Source organism: Condylostylus longicornis, unplaced genomic scaffold (genome assembly GCF_029603195.1).
Source record: "Condylostylus longicornis isolate FDR11 unplaced genomic scaffold, ASM2960319v2 ptg000027l, whole genome shotgun sequence".
NCBI lineage: Eukaryota > Metazoa > Arthropoda > Insecta > Diptera > Dolichopodidae > Condylostylus > Condylostylus longicornis.
In genome coordinates this window covers 3,538,825-3,559,646 of record NW_026577996.1, presented here as the reverse complement: position 1 = coordinate 3,559,646, position 20,822 = coordinate 3,538,825, and the positions used below count along the sequence as shown (strand labels likewise).

General features: G+C 26.3%; 4 protein-coding genes across 4 annotated transcripts; 2 read left to right on the top strand and 2 right to left on the bottom strand.

Moving 5' to 3' along the window:
- Window positions 1-1,554: 1,554 nt before the first annotated feature.
- On the top strand, window positions 1,555-6,908 carry LOC129607178 (golgin subfamily A member 4). The gene is made up of 10 exons (XM_055517956.1): window positions 1,555-1,726; window positions 1,845-1,926; window positions 2,013-2,224; window positions 2,281-2,484; window positions 2,559-3,632; window positions 3,731-5,183; window positions 5,258-6,075; window positions 6,202-6,273; window positions 6,330-6,452; window positions 6,509-6,908. Exons 1-10 carry the CDS (start codon window positions 1,643-1,645, stop codon window positions 6,533-6,535), a joined length of 4,149 nt encoding a protein of 1,382 aa, XP_055373931.1. The 5' UTR covers window positions 1,555-1,642; the 3' UTR covers window positions 6,536-6,908.
- Window positions 6,909-9,588: 2,680 nt separating this feature from the next.
- Window positions 9,589-12,854, bottom strand: LOC129607277 (GATA zinc finger domain-containing protein 14). The gene is made up of 3 exons (XM_055518164.1): window positions 12,453-12,854; window positions 11,693-12,080; window positions 9,589-11,636 (listed from the first exon to the last, which is right to left on the bottom strand). Exons 1-3 carry the CDS (start codon window positions 12,587-12,589, stop codon window positions 10,143-10,145), a joined length of 2,019 nt encoding a protein of 672 aa, XP_055374139.1. The 5' UTR covers window positions 12,590-12,854; the 3' UTR covers window positions 9,589-10,142.
- Window positions 12,855-14,238: 1,384 nt separating this feature from the next.
- LOC129607421 (eukaryotic translation initiation factor 3 subunit G-1) lies at window positions 14,239-15,330 on the bottom strand. Its single transcript, XM_055518444.1, has 2 exons — window positions 15,237-15,330; window positions 14,239-15,186 (listed from the first exon to the last, which is right to left on the bottom strand). The coding sequence occupies exon 2, from the start codon at window positions 15,175-15,177 to the stop codon at window positions 14,374-14,376; it is 804 nt and encodes a 267-aa protein (XP_055374419.1). The 5' UTR covers window positions 15,178-15,186; window positions 15,237-15,330; the 3' UTR covers window positions 14,239-14,373.
- Window positions 15,331-15,894: 564 nt separating this feature from the next.
- Window positions 15,895-18,010, top strand: LOC129607399 (ribonuclease H1). Its single transcript, XM_055518396.1, has 5 exons — window positions 15,895-16,116; window positions 16,183-16,396; window positions 16,448-16,725; window positions 16,777-17,047; window positions 17,104-18,010. The coding sequence occupies exons 1-5, from the start codon at window positions 16,043-16,045 to the stop codon at window positions 17,206-17,208; spliced, it is 942 nt and encodes a 313-aa protein (XP_055374371.1). The 5' UTR covers window positions 15,895-16,042; the 3' UTR covers window positions 17,209-18,010.
- The last annotated feature ends 2,812 nt before the right edge of the window (window positions 18,011-20,822 follow it).

Below are 20,822 nucleotides of genomic sequence, written 5' to 3'. Positions count from 1 at the left end.
AACCTTAGCTAGACAATTAAAAAATGATAGTTCAAGTAAAATAACATACAAGGCATATACTTATTACTTAAAAAATTATAATCATACAATAATCATACAATAATAGATAAGAGTGATTGGACAAAAGAAAAAAATTACTGCTTCCTTAAACTAAAATAACTTTAATGAAAAACTATATTTAAAAACTTATAGTCCTCGCATTGATCATTAAGTGATTAATCTATTTTTGAAAGAACTAAGAACTAGCTAAAACAAAATATGTATGTATATATGTGCACGAGTTGCGTGCATGTGGGTATATGTAGTTTTTTTAAAGCGTAAAATTTCTAATGCCCATATTTGTTAGACTTTTAAAATAATAAGGTGTCGATAGATTTTATTCCATAGAATCCAGAGGGAAAAGAAAAAGTACGCAGTTTAATGAGCCAAAAAGTCTTCTTCTTAGCATTATCTTGATTAATATATACATAAGTATATACATACATAAAGTCGGACCTTCATTATACAAATCACCATTTTGCCACAAAACTAATTTCTGTTAGAGTTTTTATGGGTTATGAATGAGAAAAAAATTTATGTTACAAAATCAAATGAAATAACTTGTGTTAAGAAAAATATCGTCTTACGGGAGTTCATGGGACAAAAGTTTGAATGTAATGTATACATAAGTATGTATATGGACAGGTATAATATTTATTATATGTTCTCAGATTTCTCGTAAAATTTAATCTGATATGAAACTATGGTCCTTGTTATGATCGGCCAAGCGAATGAAATTTTTGACGAATATAAATTTTTGGTATTATGATTAGCGAATTTAAATTTTAGGCGAATGAGCTGTCAAATCTGTCGAATGAAAATCAAAATAATACATAAATGTTTTTTTTATTTGATATTATAGCGTTTTATAGTGATATAATGAAAAAATCTAAACTATCTGTAAAGTAAGTTCATAAAACTCTAAAAAATTATTGCAAAAAATATACATAGATTGTTCGATAATAATTTAAGCGTGAAAAAAACGAACCAAAAACAAATCGAGCATTTAATTAAATTATTGGGGAACAACCCCGGCATTGCTAAAGGGATAGGATAATTCAATTGTTTGTGAGAAAAAGCAAAAACAATGTACATACATACATATGTGCGGTGTTTATTTTCGGTAGGTCTTTTGATATCTTGTGGAAGCAACATTTTGGATCTGCCGAATAAAAGCGTTCGCCGACCATAATTTAAAATTTCATTCGACCCGCCTAGCAATTCGCTTCGCCGATCATAACAAGGGTATATGATTACACATCAAAATTTCATAATATTCAGAGTTAGTTCCTTCACGATATAAAAACTAAAAAACAACTCAGTTAAGTGGAAAATAACCGTCACACTTTTTGTATGAAAATGGCAGTCAGCCAATTCCTATTATAATATGTCAATTGACTTAAACTGAAATTTAAAAATATGGTGAATAGTTTTAATTTTTGATTTGCTATTGTTATTTTTATTGTGAATTGATTCTGCCATGCATAACTCCTGCTAAATGTCATTTGCGAAAACTGTCAAACCACGTATGTTGTTTTTTATTTTATTGCTCTCACTAAAGAAAAAAATATAATTAAATTAGTTGTTTATATGGCTTAAAATTATGTTTGCAAATCTGAAGAATAAACTTTTGGAAGAAGTGAAGGCTTCTCCATCCAAATTTCAACAATTTGCACAAGCCGCACAGGTAATTTAAAAAATTATGAGCTCATCTGCACTTATAAACTTTACAGCATATGAGGTCGCCTCTTACTTACTCCAAAATATTAAATTTGTTATTAGTTTGTCATTGTTTGAATTTTTAGGCAGCAGTTTCATCATCATCTAATAATGTCGCAGAAACTGTAAATGCAAGCGACGGAAATTTTTTTAGTATAACTGAAGAAGGTAAACTATTTATGCGTTTGTTTTTAAATATTTTGTTTATTATAGTTTCAAAGTTTTATACGTCATTGTTTAACAATATTTTTAAGATACACCACAAAATTCTCCACAAAAGGCTATTAAAGAAGCACAAACTATTGGGATTTCTTCCCAAAATGCATCATCTTTACAGTCCACACAAAATTCTTTACCTCCTTTAAACAATGGGTCAAATAAAATGCAGCGTACAAGAAAATTATCGAACTCATCCATGGCCAGCGATATCTCTTTTCGTACAGTACCGAATTATGAAACCACAACGGTATGTCATTGAAAATCATATCAGGAGAAAAACTACATATTATGAAAAAATTTTAGATTTACCATTTGCAATCTGACTTAGATGTCTCCGGAAGTGAGCATGAAGACTCTGCATCCACAACACATTTAGATATAATTAGCAAAGAACAACTTCACGATGCCTACAGACGGGCTTTAGATCGGTATCAAAAATACAGAACAAGGTATACAGATTTGGCAAAACGTTACAGAGAACTTGAACGTGATTGCACAAAAGCGCGGGTAGGTACAAATTTTTCGTAATTAGAATTCCAGTTCCCTTATGCGCGACATCAAAAATTTTTTTTTGAACACAGGCGGTTTTAGTAGAAACTCAAGACAAAGCGATACGTAAGATTAGTGAACTTCGTGAACAGTGCAGCTTGGAACAACAAGCTAAGGCCCATCTCGAAGAAGCATTAAGAATGGAAATGGATGATATGCAATGTAAAATCAAAAGTTATGAAACAAAATTAGAGCATCAAAATCAAAATTTTCCAAAAATGGGAGAGGAATCTTTGGTAAAGTTAGATGATCAGGCAAATTTAATTGTTTTAGAAACTGAAAATAATCAAGCCACCGATACCGCCCCATCATTGAATTATGAAATAATTTTGAAAGAAAAATCCGAACAGATTTCGCAGTTAGAATCGCATTTAGAAATAGCGCAAAAGCAAATTGAGGATTTAAAAAAGCAAGAAGAAGAGAATACAATACAATTAGCGAAAAAAAAATTAGACATTTATTCGGAATTAGAAAGCAAAGAAAAAGAAATTAATGATTTAAAAAACTATCGAAGGAAATATAATGAACTCGAATTGAAATGCCAACAATTGCAAAAAGACAATACAATTTTGAATAAACAAATGACAGAATTAAGCGAGTTAAAGGAAAAGATGCAACAAATTGCTTCACAAAAACAGGAGTTGGAAGCCAAAGCAATTTCGCACGATCATATAATAAAAGAACTTAAAAAAACTATTAAAGATAAAGATGACAACATAGACAATTTAAAAAAAGCGTCTGATGAAAAACTTCAATCAGTTTTAGAAGAATACGAGGAAAAAATTCAGAAATTTCAATCCCAAATTGATAGTCTTTCTTCCAATAAACCTAATAACAAAACTGAATCTGATCCAACCAATATTGATAGCGAAATATGTAAAATCCAAACTGAAAATAACTTACTGAAAACTAAGTTACAAGAATTGGAATTAGAAAAGCAACATATTATCATTGAAAAAGAAGCTTGCGAAAACAGGGTTAAGGAATTGTCGACAAAAATACAAACAATTAGCAAAGAAAATAAAGAAATTGAATCGAGGGAAATAAACAATTTAAGACATACTCTAGAAAATCTTACATCTGAAAAGCTGGAATATCAAGAGAAGGTAAAAAATAACATTCTTCAACAATAGTTTAGTTAGCTAAAAACTTTAAAAAAACCAAAAATATTTAATTAAATTTCTAAAAACTTAAATTATTTTAGGCCGAAAAAGAAAAAACTGATTTGAACATAAAAATTGGAAACATCCTTTCTGATATAAATAATATGCAAATAGAAATTGAAGAAGTGCGTTGTTCACATTCTCAGCTTGAAAAAGAAAAATTAATTTTAGAAAAAAAAATTGAAAATATGCATAAGGAAAACTCAGAAGCTTTGGAAGGTAGTCAGCGTTGGCAATCAATGGTTAATAAAGCAGAAAATAAATTAAAAGAAGTTGAAGAAAAATTACAAAAGGTGGAATGTGAAAATTGTCTGTTAGCTGAAAAAAATCGCTCATTGGAAGAGAATTCGAACAGATTGGAAAAACTAATAAGTGAAAGTGATGCCAATTCACAAAAACAAGTATCATTCGAAAGTGAATGTAAAAAGGATAAAGATAATATTAAAAAGTTGGAAGAGGATCTTGAACAAAAATTGCGTGAAAATGCCAACCTTCAAATTGAACGAGAAAATTTAGAAAGATCTTTACGCACAAAAACAGAGTTTTGCAAAGAGTTAATTTCGGAGAGAAATAGCTTTGCCGATTCAAACAAAATTATGGAAATTGAGTTGAATTCATTGAAAGAGGAAAGCAACAAGCTATTAAGTCAGATTAATGAAATAAATAACAGCCTTAGAAAGGAAAATTCGATTGTTAACGAAACTTTAAGAGACATTAAAAAACAAAACAAATCATTAACAATTGAAAACGAAAAATTAGATTCATCAAATAAAAGAATATTTGAAGAGTTAACTTTGATTAAATCTCTCATTTCAAATGAAGATGACAATGATATTGCAAGTACTATTAGAAATTTTAAGAAAAACTATGAACAAATAGAAAGTGATCTGAAATTATTAAATGAAAGTTACAGCTTACTAAAGGAGCAACATTCCGAAAACATTATTAAGTATGAGAATACCATTAAGGACAATACACACCGTTTCGAAAAGGAGATTAAAGGGTTTAATCAAAAAATATCAGTTATTTCTGATGAAAATGAAGCACTTAAACAACAAAATCGATTACTTCAAAAAGAACTTGATGCACTGAATAAACAGAAGCCTGCGCGATTAGCTGAGTTAGAAAAGCTTTTAAAAGAAACTAAAGATCATAACCAGACATTGCAACAATCTGTCCAAAATGCTACAGATCTTGAAAAGAAACTGCAAAACTATGAACAGTTAAAAATTGAAAACGAATACTTGAACACTTTAACTAACCAACTGGAAACAGATTTACAGAAACTAAAATCGGAGAATTCAAAATTGGATGAGGAAATAAATCAATTGAAATCTAATTTACGAACGCTTAACAGTGAGTTGAGCGTTGTAAATATATCGAATGACAATTTGAATAAAGAAATAATTAACCTTACCAGTAAAATCAAAAATGAGAAAGAAAATAGTGAGAAAAATTTAATTGAAAATGAGGCAACACAAAAGGAGCTTTTAAGTAAGTGTAGTTAGTTTGAGTAATGTGCACCATATAAAAAATTTAATTGAATTTTATTTAATTTTTTGTTTTAGTGTATGAGGACAAATTAGCTAAATTAACCGTAATTTATGAAGAAAATCTTGAGTCTTATAAAAATATTGTCTCGGAAAATTCACAATTAAAATCAAAATTAGAATCATTGCAAACATCAAGTGAAAAACAAATTAATGAACTAAAAGAAGAAGTATTACAAAGCAAAAATTCCATTCAAGAACTAATAATTAATCTACAGGAGTCCAAAAAAATTATAGAACAATTTCAAAATGTTCACGTTGAAAATGAAAAATTAAAAGATCGTATTAAAGAAATGGAAATTGACGTCATAAAAAAAGTTTCAAATGTAAAACTTGAACAACAAAAGCTACTAGCGGAAACATCGCAAAAAGAAAAAATTGAAATGGAAAACCTACGAACAACAAATCTTACACTTCAATCTGAACTTGAAAGTTTAAGATCCAGTTCTGCCTTAGAAGTAGCTAATCTCAATCGAGAAATTGAAAATTTATCCCAAAATTCAAAAGAAATGCACATTAAGTTATCCGAATTTGAAAGTTTAAAAGAACAAGGAAAGCAGTTATCTATTGAATTAGAAAAACTTAAATCTCAAGATTTAGTAAATCAAACAGATAATCAGCAATTGCAACATAATTTGCAGGATTTGCATTTAATTAAGCAAGAACGTGATGAGTTACAACAAAAATTCAATAAAATAATGCATGAAGTACAAGACGTTTCTAATAGAAATCTGTTTTTGGAACAACAATGCGAAAATGTTTTAATATTAGAACAATCTAACGAAAGACTAAAACTAGCTAATGAAAAACTATCTAGACAACTAGATGAAACTTTGGTAAAATATTTAATTTTCAAATTATATGTTCTAGCATTGTAGTTATCTATTTTTACAAAAAATTTAAAATATTTATACATTCCCATTTGTTATGTAAAACATTTTTTGTACTTTAATTTGAAACAGGTTTCAATACATCATAATGAGGGGATTCAAGCTAACACAGAATTTGAGTATTTAAAAAATATTATGTTTCAGGTACTTAAATTAACGATTTATAATTTTTATTAGATGTTAATTTTTTTTCTAACTAGTATTTAACTGGAACTGTAAATGGAAATAATGAAACTTTAGTGAAAGTAATAGCAGCTGTCTTAAAGTTTTCTCCACAACAAACACAAGTAGCTATAGAAAAAGAACATCAAAGACACTCTTTAGTAAGCATTCCATTACTTCAAAGAATTTTCCAATAATATATTTTTTTATGTTTTAGCTGGGGCAAATTAACAAACTCCTCTAGCAGGAAAACGAACTTGTATGGTAGTTTAGGCAAAGTTATTTATAAATTTTACCGCAAAAGAAATTTTATTCATATGCAATAAAGAAAACAATAATTTAAAGAATTTCGTAAAATTAATAATAAACTACAAATCATAAAAATAAAAATAGTACGTACCTTAATAAAAAATAGTTTCAGTTTAATGATTTTGCAGTTCTACACTAGAAAGCCTTCATGTAAATGGTGTATAATACACATACATATACTGCAAAATCAGAAATATGAAATAAAAATTTTCGGAGGAAAATCAAATTTTTCATATTTACCTAATGTATTTAAAAAAATCATTCGAAACTAAAATTTTTATTTATTTATTTATTTTTCCATTTGTTTTTTTTTTTTTTTTTGGCTAGTTACTGCTTAAAAACAAATTTCGAAAAGCTACACAGATGTATTTGATAATTGTAGATGGTATATGTATAATAAAAATTAAATTAAAATATATTAACACGTATGTATATTATATTTTTAATCAGTAGTTATGTTTAACATAATAAATTTATGTATGTACTAAAAATTATATAATTATATGTGATCATATAAAATGTAACAATTGTTTATTATAAATTCGTCAGTCTCAATTTATTTTTTAAATTAAAATCAAAAAGCAATGTCCAAACATTTTCTTGTTAATATTATTTAAATAATATATGGTTTTTTAAAATAATGTATAAAGCTTATTTAAACTAAAAAAATTTCAACATTTTATCTTTATATACGTAAAAAATATTGAATTTAGTATGAAAGGTTTTGATTTTTAAAGGGTCAATCTGAATGCGCAAAGGTAGAGTATAAATATTTTAATATTTTTACTTTTATACGAGTATAATGTAAGTACGAAACGTAACAAACTTTCTTTGTGATTCTTAAAAATCTCAAAGCATTTTTAATGTCTCTTAAATAAAATTCTGAATTATAAATACAAATTTGTACATAATTCTTCGGCGATAGAATTAGAGATGTTGTACAGCAGCTATTTTCACCATCATGTCCATACGTCCAAATTCGCTTACGTGTGTTAGAGAAATTTCCGGTTTTTTTAATTTAACAAATTTTTTTAATTGAGATATGTAGTTCTTAAAAAATATTTAGCGAGGGAAATAAACAGAATTAATTAAGAAAAAAGGATTTTCAAACTCCATATTAAAATATAAAACCATAATTTCGATTTCGAATTTTACATATGAAAAATTTTTTACTTTTGCACGTAGCAAGCAAAATTCATAAACTCTGAAATTTCATAGAATACGACAGTACTTTGAAATTAAAACAAGAATTTTAATAATTTACTTATTTATTAACTTATTTTTTTTTTTTTGTATATAATATATAAGAATAGTTCTAATCTTATCATGAAAATATAATTTTAATATTAACAACATTAGAATAATATTTTCACGAACAAACTCTAGCTTAACTCTAAGTAAAATTATGTGCATGCAAAGACGCACAACTTATGAAATCAACCACTCATTTAGAAAACCAAACATAATTTTTTTTATGTTTGTACCCTAAATAATTGATCTCTGTTAATAACTAGAAAAGTAAACATGTTTCTATTGAATTAACAGATTTAATTTTAACTTAATCAGATGTTAAAACTAATATTAAAAAGAAGAAATACATTATGCTTATATATGTAATTAATATTTTAATAAAATATTGTCCTATAATATATATTAAAGTATGTTATCTACATATATGTATGCATGTATATTTAAATATTATTAAAAAAAAAAACATATAAAATTTCAAGATATTAAAAGTATTTTAACTTTTTCAATAATAATGAAATTTTTAATCTAAATTAAATTTGATATAAAAAATTTTCGAGACCACATTTTAAACTGAAGTCTGAAGTGCAAGTATAATGATATCAGGAGTATACGAAATGTTTGCATAAAAATTCCATAAAAATTTATTGATTTTATCTAATGTAGTATATTCGATGCTAGTCAAAAAACTAACATATAATAAATAGATATATAGAAACTCATAAACTTTTTATTGCTTATTTCGTCGATATGATATTGTTAATGCATAAAAATAAATCAATGTTTATGTGATTTTTGATAGACGGCATCCGTTATAGGCCCGTATTTTTTAATTATTCTAATAAGCCAAATGATATCTTGTCCTTCTTAAATGCAATTGAAGCACAGTTTATATATCTAACCGCTTCAATGAATCCTATTGTAAAAATAACAAAATCGAATGTAGCTTTTGAGATATAACCTACGAAGCCTCTTCTTTAGATATCAAATAAAATAAGAAGTTTTTACTATAACGAGAACCAAATACATAGTTCAGTTTCTCAAAAAATTTCTTCAGCTATATGTAAATAACGTATATCAATCATAACCAAATCACAAATATTCAAAACGATACACATGTATAGAGATTTTTTTATGTTAAAATAGAAAATTTTTTAATTTTTTTGAAAGTGGTAATGAATAACTCTTTAAATATTTAGTATTTATAATATATCAGATAATATTACATTCGTTGGTATATTATGATAAAGTACATGGTACATTCGTTGGTATAAATGATAAAGTCAAAACATAACATTACCAATAGGTACAGAAATCTGCAATATGTTATCAACACTGTTCAAAATTTTAATTAATTAAATAATTTAGGAAGCAATTGAATTTAGTAACAAAATTCAAGTATTGAGTAATTATTATATCGACTTGTTATTGCACAAATAATTTGGAATTATGCGATATTTTTATACATAATTTTTAATTCTACTTTTCGATTTTAGGATCAAATTAACCAATATATTCTATTTCTTCTAACCAATATATACAGTTAATTAACACTGTCGATCCTTTTGTAAGTACACTTTTCAAATATTAAATATGTTTATATAATAAAGATAAACTAATATGCGTAAAAATTTTAAAAACTAATGTAAATATTATGTATAATTAGAATCAAATACAAAATCTACAATATTAAAAACCTATAACATTAAAATTTCAACTAGTAAAATTTACATTTTAGTCAATGACAAATTGTAACTAAAAATATTAGATAAAACCAGATATCATGAGGCATATTAGTAGGACTCTAAAAGTAATTAAGTAACGAAGACAAAAAAAAAAATTTAGATGTAGAAAAATATTTGTTTTTAGACTTCGTAATTTATTCATATGACACCAAAAATGCTACTAATATTTCATATGATTCTTTGATATTTATGAGAATTTCAAAGTTTTTTGATTTTAAATGGATTGACAAAATTGAATTTTTACATAAATATAGGTACAATTTCATTTTATATGGCAACATTTTTAATTCTAATTAGGTATCAATTACAACTTAAATTAATTACGAGTTGCTTTAATTCTTCTTATATTTTGTATTTTCAACGCAGTAATTTATATATGTATAATTTTTAAAAAATATTCATGCAGTATACTGCAAATAAAAACATTGTTATATCACTATATGTATTTGTTAAAAATAAAAATCTTTCTATCCTACAAATTCTAATTTAATTTTTTGAGATAAAATTTTTTTTAAATAAATATATTCTATGTTGTGACAGACTTACTTTTTAATTTTTTCGTGACAAATATTGCATATATTTTGTTGTATTTCTGGCATTTTTTACCAATTCATTATCTTTTAAATTATCCCATTTATTATCGGAAGATGAATAATTTTCATGTAGGCTGCGGGTGTCATCCCAATCTTGTGATCTGCGACGATAAGAATTACGGTTTTTTGGACGGCCCCTACGCTGCCATGTTCCAGAATCCACACTAGACAAACTGTAGTGACTACCGTATTTGTCATTATTGCTACGGCCAAAATTTCTTGATTGTTGCGGTCGTTGGTTATTTGATAAATCAGCATTACTACCTTTGTCAGTACTTTTCTTAGAGTTAAAATTTTCAGTTTCATTGCTTCCATCATTAAGATTGATTTCAGGTGTCTGATTTCGGAGCAAATTATTCTTGCTGCTTCGAAAATTTTCTCCATTGTAATTGTCGTAACTCCCTTGTCTATGGCTGCGGGGAAATGTATGATTCATAGAAGAACCTCTACTTTCAGAGCCTTTAGAACTGGATCTATCGTACTTTTTCTCTTGAGCGGCTATACGCCATGATTGATTGTCAAGATTGCGAAAACGGGGAGGACGATCATAAGTGTTACGACTCCTGTTATTATTACCATTGTTGTTGTTGTAATTATTGTCTTGTTGACTACGACTGCTACTGCGTCGGCGACCATCATAAGAATTATATTCTCCACCTCGATCCCAACTGTTTCTATCGACTGCAGACATTCTGTCCCGACTGGAACTATCTATATCGCGCCCACTTGTCCGAGAGTGTCTATAATCACCGGCATTATACAATTTTATGCTACCACCTTCACTTCTTACACTTGATCTGTCTTCTTCGAAATTTGCACTATAGCGGTTTGAGTTTCGGTTGTTTCTGTTTACATATTTATCGTTGTGAGACCCATTATACGGGCGTGGTTGTGATGATGCTTGTCTAATGGAAAATGTGTTGTTTTGTGGAGACATTGACCTATTTTTATTTATTCTGCGGGGAAAATACTCACGACGGGAAGATGGCTTCACGTTGTCTTGCTCTTCGTCATATCTAGTTGGGCGAGGGGGCAAGGATTGGTACTGGAAATCGTCATGAATATTAATATTATTTTGACTGCCGCATAAACTGTTGTTGTTTGATGCCATTTCAGGGACTTCTTGCGCTTCTAGTTCATACATACTATCTTCACAAACTTGCTCACTCCATTTTTTATTTATTACAGGTAATTCTTCAAAACTTTTTTTTTCCGAATTGGTATCATGCTTTTGGTTTTCCTCTTCCAACAAATATTTGGTATACATTTCTTCTAAAGCTGGTGTTAAACTTGTAAAGTTATTATAATATAAATCTAACGTCATCAATAATAAAGCCTTGACCGACGCATTCAAATTGGGCTGTTCAATTAAATTTTTCCTAACATAAAACAACAGCGTATTTAATTCATTTTTGTGATTTGAGCGTAAAATTGAACCGTTTAAGGTAACCTGAAACAAACAGAAGAATTAAAAATAATTGGAGACAATTAGATAGAAAAAGTAACCTGTGACAAAATCAACTTTGAAAGTTTAAAATCCATGTTAGGAAATTTCAAATTCTCAGTACTGCCTGTATTACCAAATTCTATTTCCTGTGTAAGTAACTGTAGAAGTGATTCCCCTAATATATCTATAGGGCTTCCATCAGCTAAACGAACTCTGTTGTAGTATTCTCCAAGTAAAGTGACCGAATTATATAGCATATTTTTATTTTCTTTTCTATACATTTCAGCATTTGAAAAATTTTTTTGCAAAATATTTAACATTTTGCATCTTACTTTTGTGTCATGCATAGCAAGGGAATCGAAATTTCTGGATGAAAAAAGCATAGCAAATTTCAAAGCAGCATCGCAATCCTCGAGAACTTTTTGGTTTATATAATCCATAGAATCACTGAAAATAATTAAAAATTAAATATGTAGCTCAATAATTTTAAACTTGACTGTGTTTATTAAATTGAAAAAGCAAGTATTGAAGTGTAAAATTCACAAAATTTAAATCTGTTTTTACTTTGTAAAACAAAAATATAAAAGTTTAAAAGCAATAAAACAAGCATAAAAACATAATAATTAATAATCTACTAAGATTTTATAGATTAAGGGCCATTTTTGTGCTAAAAAAGAAGACGCAATACTTTAAATGCAAATTTTATTTAATGAGCATAGGTATCTATATATAAAATGGATAAAACATTTTCTTAATGTTATGAAAAAAATTTTCCAAAAAAAGGGCCATTTATTTGTTTTAATATACATTTTTTATTACCTTAACATTTGTTCATCTTTTACTATATTGCAAAAATCTAATTCAATGGCTTTAATTTTGTGGTTCATACATATTCCATCATCTTGTAAATCTAAATTTTTTATCATGTTTATTATTTCATCTAAATTTTTTGCCATTTTAATGGATAATTTTTAATTATAATCTAAGTAAATATGTAAAATGTTGAATATTAAAAATTATGACTTTAGAATTTGAATCAGCCTATGTAATTGCAAAATCACATTTTAATATGGTCACAGATTTTGATTAGGACGTATTTTTTTTAAATGTTGTAATAAACGAAAAATATACGCAAATAAATTAATTAAAATCCTTGTCTTAAAGCAGTGTTTTAATAGTTAAAAAATAAAAAATAATTTATATTTTACAAAATAAACTCAAATGAAAACGTAACACTGAATAAAACCAACACTTTATTTTAGGGGGAAATCTTTTCGTTTTCAATAAGTTTTGTCTTTTAGTATCGGAAATGTCAATTTTCACAAAATTCATTTGACGATAACAGTTAAGTGACATCTCGTGGCGTGAAATAAAGAGTAATTTATAAAGTTAAAAAACAAACGGTTAGGAATAATTTTTAAAGAGAATTATATTAATATGGGAAAAGAAGACATACTCGTACATTAAAAATAAAATAAATAAAATAAGATACGAATAAAAAATACGGATGAAATAATTTTGAAAATAATTTTCGAACTATTCTTTAAATGAAGCTACTGGAAAATGCAATACAGATTTCCCATTTTCAACCGATTTCAACTAAAAGTTTATAGTTTATACAATTTTGACAAACTACAACTACAACTTTTTAAACAAATAACAAGACGTATTTCGCAATTATGAAATTTTTTCCGCTGTTAGAAAATTTTATTTCGTTTACAACAAATAGATCGTATGTTTTCTGGGTCATTTTGACATTTAATAATTTCTAAGACGGCTGACAGATTTTTTGTAATGTCAAGATTTTAAATGTCGATTTTTTATCATTAATAAAATTGAAGAAAGAAAACCATAGAAAAAGCTTATGTATTTGAAATTCATATTAGAAATATTTTTTTATTTCGGAATTCATAATATGTGTTCTGAAAACTTTAATTTTATTTACTTATGACCTTTTACAAGTAATTAGCCATCTGACAATAAAAAATATGGTTTTAATAGCATAAATTAACTAACAGAATTCGTTACAAATTTATTTATTTATGTACATATGTATGTACTTGCGTCTTTCGATCTGCTCGACCAAAAAGAATAAAAACTTGATTGTAAAATTTATAAACCTACTTTGTTTCCATTACACGTAATACATTTTAGGAATGTATAAAGGGGCCACAATATCTATATACATCAGTTTCAATTCAAGAGTAAAAAACAATAATATTTTGCATCCCTAAAATTTTAAAATCACCATATTCGTGTTTAACTTCAACAGTCAACCACACTTTATACCTAATATGTGCATATTTGCATTTACTAAAACACGTGCTTTTTCCATCTAATAACCCTTTAGTGTGCTAACGTAGTCTAAAGTGTGTATGTATGTAACTTCCATAAAAAACCCACATACATATGCACGCATAGGTACACGTACTTATCCGTACTTATAATAGATTTGTTAACTTATTATTTATAATATACGTACTCATGATCTTCGTAATATACATGATCTATTGAAAATTTCACATTTCAGAAATCGAAGAGGTTATTATTTTACCCATTGAGAAATGTTGATACGAAGGTTCGTACATACAAAAATACATACATATTTAATTTTTTTCGTTTTTGTTTTGTTTTATTGACATTTTTTTTACTTGAAATATCATGATCTGACCACAATTTGATACATTCGATATTTTTTCTTTTACAAAATTATCAATATAAATTTATATAATCAGCATTACTAATTATTTTGAGGCTTAGACCATTCTACATTCAAAATCAAATGATCATAACCATGGCCATTAAGTATAGCAATAGCGTTAGCAGCGTCATTTTTTAATTTAAAATGAACATAAGCAAATCCTTTGCATAATCCAGTATTTTTGTCTCGTGCTAAATACATTTTACTATGTGGACCAATTTTTTTAACTAATTCTTCCAGATCAGCCTCCGTCATTGATTCTGACAAATTAGAAATTCGGATTGCTGCAGTATCATCTCTGCCTCTCAAACCAGATGTTCCAGCTTTTCCACTATCCTTTAAGAAGGGTGGAATATACTTGCCGGGTTTCGATGGTTCAGTAGTGCTAGTTGTTGGTTTATTTTCCATCAATTTTCCTGTGTCCATTGTTGTTCCTTTATATGGACAATTAACAGACCAATGTTCACCATTACAGATACGACATTTTGCAAAATTTTTCATATTATCTAAGAGATTATCATTAGTTTTCTCTTCTTCTTTAGCTGACAAAAATTGTAAATAAACGTCTTCGGATACCATAGTTGTGTGTGAATTTGGCCCAGGCTTGTCATTAGCAGAATCTCCGAATTTTGGTAAATTTTTACGCCTTGCTACAGACTTTGGAACAACTTGATTTGTTATTTTGTATGTACGTACAACTTTTGTTTTTTTTTCACTGATGAACTTGTACTCGGTGACATATTTATAACCATTTTCAATTATTTCAGTAGTAGGTGGCAAACCCCCTGCATCAAGTTCTACCTCATCAGCCCATGAAGCTTTTATATCGTCTATACCGGGCATTATTAATTCCTAAAATTTTGAAAATTAATCCTTCTGAATTTCTAGAAATTGGTTTTTACTTAATCAAAAATAATATAATACGTATATATGAGCAAAGAAGGACCCCGATTTCACAAAACTTTTGTTTTAATGTCAAGGTGTCAAAAGAAAGGCAAAGGAACCATGTATCAAAGATGGGTATATTAAATAATTATTATAAAATGTTTCGATTCAAATAACTAGTTGTGTCAATTATGGTGATTTTACATTTTGTGTTTCATTCAAGTGCCAATTGTTCCTATAGTTCAAATAAAAAGTGCCAAATTTTGGCATTTAAGAAAATTATTGTTTACATAATATAAAAATTTTTGTATATCAGAAAGCATACAAAACCAGTTCACAAAGAATTTTTTTTTAATTTACAACATGAGAAATCAATAAATTCAGCAAAAATAGGTAGCATTAATAATTTATATTTTTGAAGCATTTTAAGGGGAGAGACAGTGGCTACAGGTTTTAAATATTTTAAATATTTTACACGTCTTTAAATATTTTAACGGACGCAAAGTGTAAATTGATGTTCAAGTTAGATGAATAATAATTAAAAAATTTTATTGCCATTACTTGGTATTCGACTCATTTGTTTTAGCACACTAAAAAAATTTAATATGAAAAACAAAATATGATTTATTCTGTCTAAAGAGTTCTAACATTGTTTTATGGAATTGACAGTCAATTGTTGGTCATGTCGCTGTATTTACTTTACTGACAAGCAACAATAAATTTGTGATTTACATTAACTTATGTCGAGTTATAGATACTTATTGTTTATAAAAATTAGTTGAAATCATTAAAATTTTGTTTTTGGCCATATGCATTTTTCTTTATGTTGAAATATTTTCTAAAAATGCCATACTATGCTGTTGCTAGAGGAAGAGTTGTTGGAATCTTTCCAGAATGGTAGTATAAAGAAAAAGTAAAAAAATTTAAAAGTGCACATATTTCAAACATGAATTAAATTTTAAGGCATATGTGTGATAGTGCCGTAAAGGCATTCAAAGGAGCTAAGTTCAAAAAATTTCACAGCAAAAACGACGCTATAGCATTTTTAAAACAACACAATGTTAATTATGAAAGCAATAACGATAGCGATCCCAGTTGCTCAAGTGAAGAGGAATCCAAACCAAAAGAATTTTGGCCGGATGATGTTGAATGTGATGACGAACAAAATGATCTTTTGGTAACTGGTTTATGTGCAAACTAAATCCCTTTATATTTCTCAATTTTTTAGTTGACTGCTTCGGCTGAAGTTGAAGGTTTACCATCAACGAGTAGTCCTCTTAAAAGAAAACATGATTCTAATGAGAACTCTTCCTCAGGAAAATCTAAGTTACTAAAACATAAATCCCAAGTGTGGGAACCTATAGGTTTAAAGAAATTTGGTAATATGCAATTTCCAATAGATTCCGAAGGTTTTGTGATATGCTATACAGATGGATCTTGTGAAGGTAATGGTCAAAATATTGCTGCTGCTGGATTTGGTGTTTATTTCAGCGAAAACCATCCATTGTAAAAAGCTTTCATTTCTATAAAAAACACAGATGAATATAAATTTTTCAGAAATACAGCAAAACCAGTTAGTGGACGACCAACAAATAATGTAGGAGAGATACAGGCTTCTATTTATGCAGTCAAATTAGCTCTTGATTTAGGAATCGAAAAATTATGCATTAGTACTGATTCTCAGTTCCTTATAAATTCCATAACTCAGTGGGTCAAAGGCTGGAAAAAAAATGGTTGGCGTAAAAAAGATGGTACAATGGTCAAAAATTCAGAAGATTTTAAGGAACTTAATGCTTTATTAGAAAAAAATAAAATTGAAATTAAATGGGTAAGAAATGAGATAAATATTTCAGTGATAGCAATCAAACTAATTATTTTTTTCAGAATTATGTCAAGGGGCATGAGGGCATAATTGGGAATGAAAAAGCGGATAAGCTAGCCAGGCAGGGTGCTCAAATGTATCGAGATAAAAAAGTTATTTCCAAATAACAAGATTATTGTGAAAAATGTTTGATATACTGATAAGAAGTTCTTACTATAAATTGTTAAATTAAAATTAAAAAAATTAGCTTTTGATTAAACAATTTGTACTTTAATCGTTTTAATCATATATCTTTTAAAGTATAATTTTTAATCGTGCAGCAGAATTTTTGGACAAGTAATTTATTTAATTTTTAAAATCATTTGCTATTAAGTGAAAAAATTCATAATGATTCTGTATACTAGTTTGTTTCTAGTATTTTTTTTAAATTATTTAAATTTTTCATCCATTTAGCCCGATTTCTCCAATTTTTTTTCCACGACTTTCAAAATATTTTTCTTTTTTAAGCCCGGATCTTACTTCAATATTAAAAATTAAAGTTGAAAAATAACTTAGTTAATATCAAGTTACCAACAGATTTTTTGGTTAGAGTTGTAATATTCTGCAAAAACTACTCCGTATATTTATGCATCTTCTTTCAATTTTTACATGATGTATTGAGAAAAAATGAAAAACATACAGAATAAGGCTATAATCACTGAAAAATAAGATTTTGAGTTTTATTAGTTACTATGAGAACCTTTTTAGACTGTACTGCAACTTTTGCCTACTTCTAAAGATAAAAGTTATTCTATTGGTTAGTCGTTAGTGTAATATAAATTCTATATGTTAATTCAATTCCTTGCATTCAAATTAATAAAAAAAAAAAAAACATTTTTTGTAAGTACTTTATTTATTTATTCAATTTGTTTATTTTTTCTTTATAAGGAATGATTTAAGCTGTTCTATTGTTAATTAGTAAATTTTGCTTGATTGAGATTTAAACTATGTACACAGTTTTGTTTGAAAACTATAAATGAATAAATTTTGTATGTATTTATAAAAAATTTTTTGTTACAAATAATTTTTATTCATATTGGATGAGTTTTTACACTTTAAACATCAAATTGAAAAAAAAAACTCAAAATTTACATTATGTTATTTTAATCATGCAAATCATGTTCTAAATTTGATAAGTAATTAAGAATTTGGTTTTTATATAATTTTTTTTATTAAATAAAAATTTGAAAGTCAATAAAGTGTTTAACTGGGAAATGTACCTTCCTTATTTATTATTTGAAAACGCTTACGTTCCTAATTATCCTGAATATGCCATAAAACTAGAAGTTTAATTACAAAAAATTTGGAAAATTTAATTGTAGCTAATAATTTTGTTATTTCTGCAATTTATTTTAAGGTTTATTTTCAGGAATGTATATAATATGTACGTACAAAATTGCATATGTATTCATTATTAAAAATTTTTTAAAAGCGAAAATTGAAAAATTTATCTATAAAATAAATTAAGTCTATATTATTATAGCAACAAGAAAATTAAAAAAAAAATGTCAAAACTTATGATTTGTATTACTAAAAATACTTTCATTTCATATTCTCGTGGTTTGTGTAGCTTTACTTTTTTACTTTTTGATTTTGATTTTATTTTCTAAATTATTTAAATTAGAACTTTATGAACAATTTCAAGTTTCGTTAAATGTCTGTTTTACTTTTAAAGTATGAAATTATTTTATTTTTTAATAAAAACTTCCAATATTTTTTATATGAAGTGATTCATTAATTTTATTTATAATTCATTCAGATGATACATTGTATTAAATACAACTTTATCTTATTTTGATTTTAATATTTCTTTCTCTTTTATTTGTATGATATACATTATATAACAACTAAAGATTATTAGAAATGTTATCTTTTGTTTTTTTAATTTTTTAATTGGTTCCATAAACATTATGTTTATCATGTCATTTAGAATAAAACGAAATTAACCAAAACGCATAAATTAATTAGTAATTAATTTTATTTTATATACCCTAGAAAAAAAAACAAGGCTGTTCAATTATTTAATATATAATTAGATCAGATGTATGTACATATACAATATTTAAATATATGAATATTTTTCGTAAATTAAAAATAATATTGTTAATGAAATATTTTATATAATGGGTGAGGAAAATGAAAATAATTTTAAAAAATAAATAACTAACATGTCACAGAATATCAAGTTGTATCTTAAAAAATAACAGAGAGAAAAAAAAGGAATCATAAAAATACTATTCTTTGTCAAATTCCGGAATATAAAACAGTATCACATGAAATTGTGATAGAATTAGCATATTTTAAATTCTTCTATCAAATTATTATAGAAGGCAATAAGCTTTTCATCTCTTTCCTGAAATTGATATTAAAACACGACTTTAATCTGTATAACAGACTGCTATTGACGCAGTCAATAGTTTAAAAGAAGGAAATTATATTAAAAGAAATTTAATGTATGTATTAATTTTTATTAATTTATTTGATTTTGAAAAATGCGTATATTAATAGAAAAACTCTGCTAAAATATAGAGTTCATTTTATACATTATTCTTAAAAATATTGTGCTTTTAGGTCGGATTAACCATTTTGTTTTTCTTTTTTTTGCACGTAATATTGAATATAATTCATGAAATTTATGCAAAATTTTTTATTATTATTGATAATAACAATGTGCAAGATTTATTCAAGATTTTTCATCAATTTGTTTTTGTTACTTTTATTCATAATTACCATGTCATAAATATTTCTATACATTGTGTGTTAATTATTTCTATAAATTAAATACTGGTTATTTTCAAATTTATTCGCTTATAATTCTATAATCACATAAAATCAAATTACACAGTTGAATTAGTTGAATTCAAAAATTTGAATTTTATCTTATAACGATAGTAAATTCATGCTTTTTTTTAAAAATACTTTTATAAAATAAAAACCTCGCAAAAATTCACAGTCAGCAATTCTTTTTCCTGTTTTAACACATATTACAATTCTTTCGAATTTCTTGAACAATTTCTTGCATTGATGGAAAAAAGAAAAAATTAACATAATATGTATGTATATGAAATTTTGAATCCTGTACCAATGATAGCCCTGAACAATTTTTTTTTTTTTTGTAAGAGATTTAATACAAAAAGTTCTTATCCAATTTATGTATGTATTTATCATTTATTTAACTGCATTTAGAATATTATACAAAACCCAAACATAAAATGTTTAATATTATTAGAGTAGCAAATTCTTTTGAAACAAATTTTTCTATTTTTTATCGAATAAATTATGACTGTAAAACCTTAAAAAATTTAAAGCATTAAAAAAGATATTGATTTATGGAAAGTAAAACAAAAATCATATTGCTTATAAAAAAAAACAAAATTTTAAAGTAGGTATTTAGATTTTAAAAATCTGGATCAGATTTGAAAAGCCAAAAAATTTTAAAAAATTCCAGGTCATGACATGTAAGAAGCATAGTATATCTTCTTTTGATTAAATACTTGGGAAATTTCTATAAACTATTGTATCGTAATTAATACTGACAATGAGCCAATTGAAAAAAATTATAGAAAAATTATTCTGTATTGTAACGTTAATTAATAATAAAGCAATCAAATTATAAATTGAATTAAATACTTCTCATAATTTAATTTAAAAAAATCTTGGTTTTTTTAACATTTATTATAATAATAGTGTAATATATTATGTAATGCATATGCGTTTTTTGTAAGTTTGATGGAATTAATGC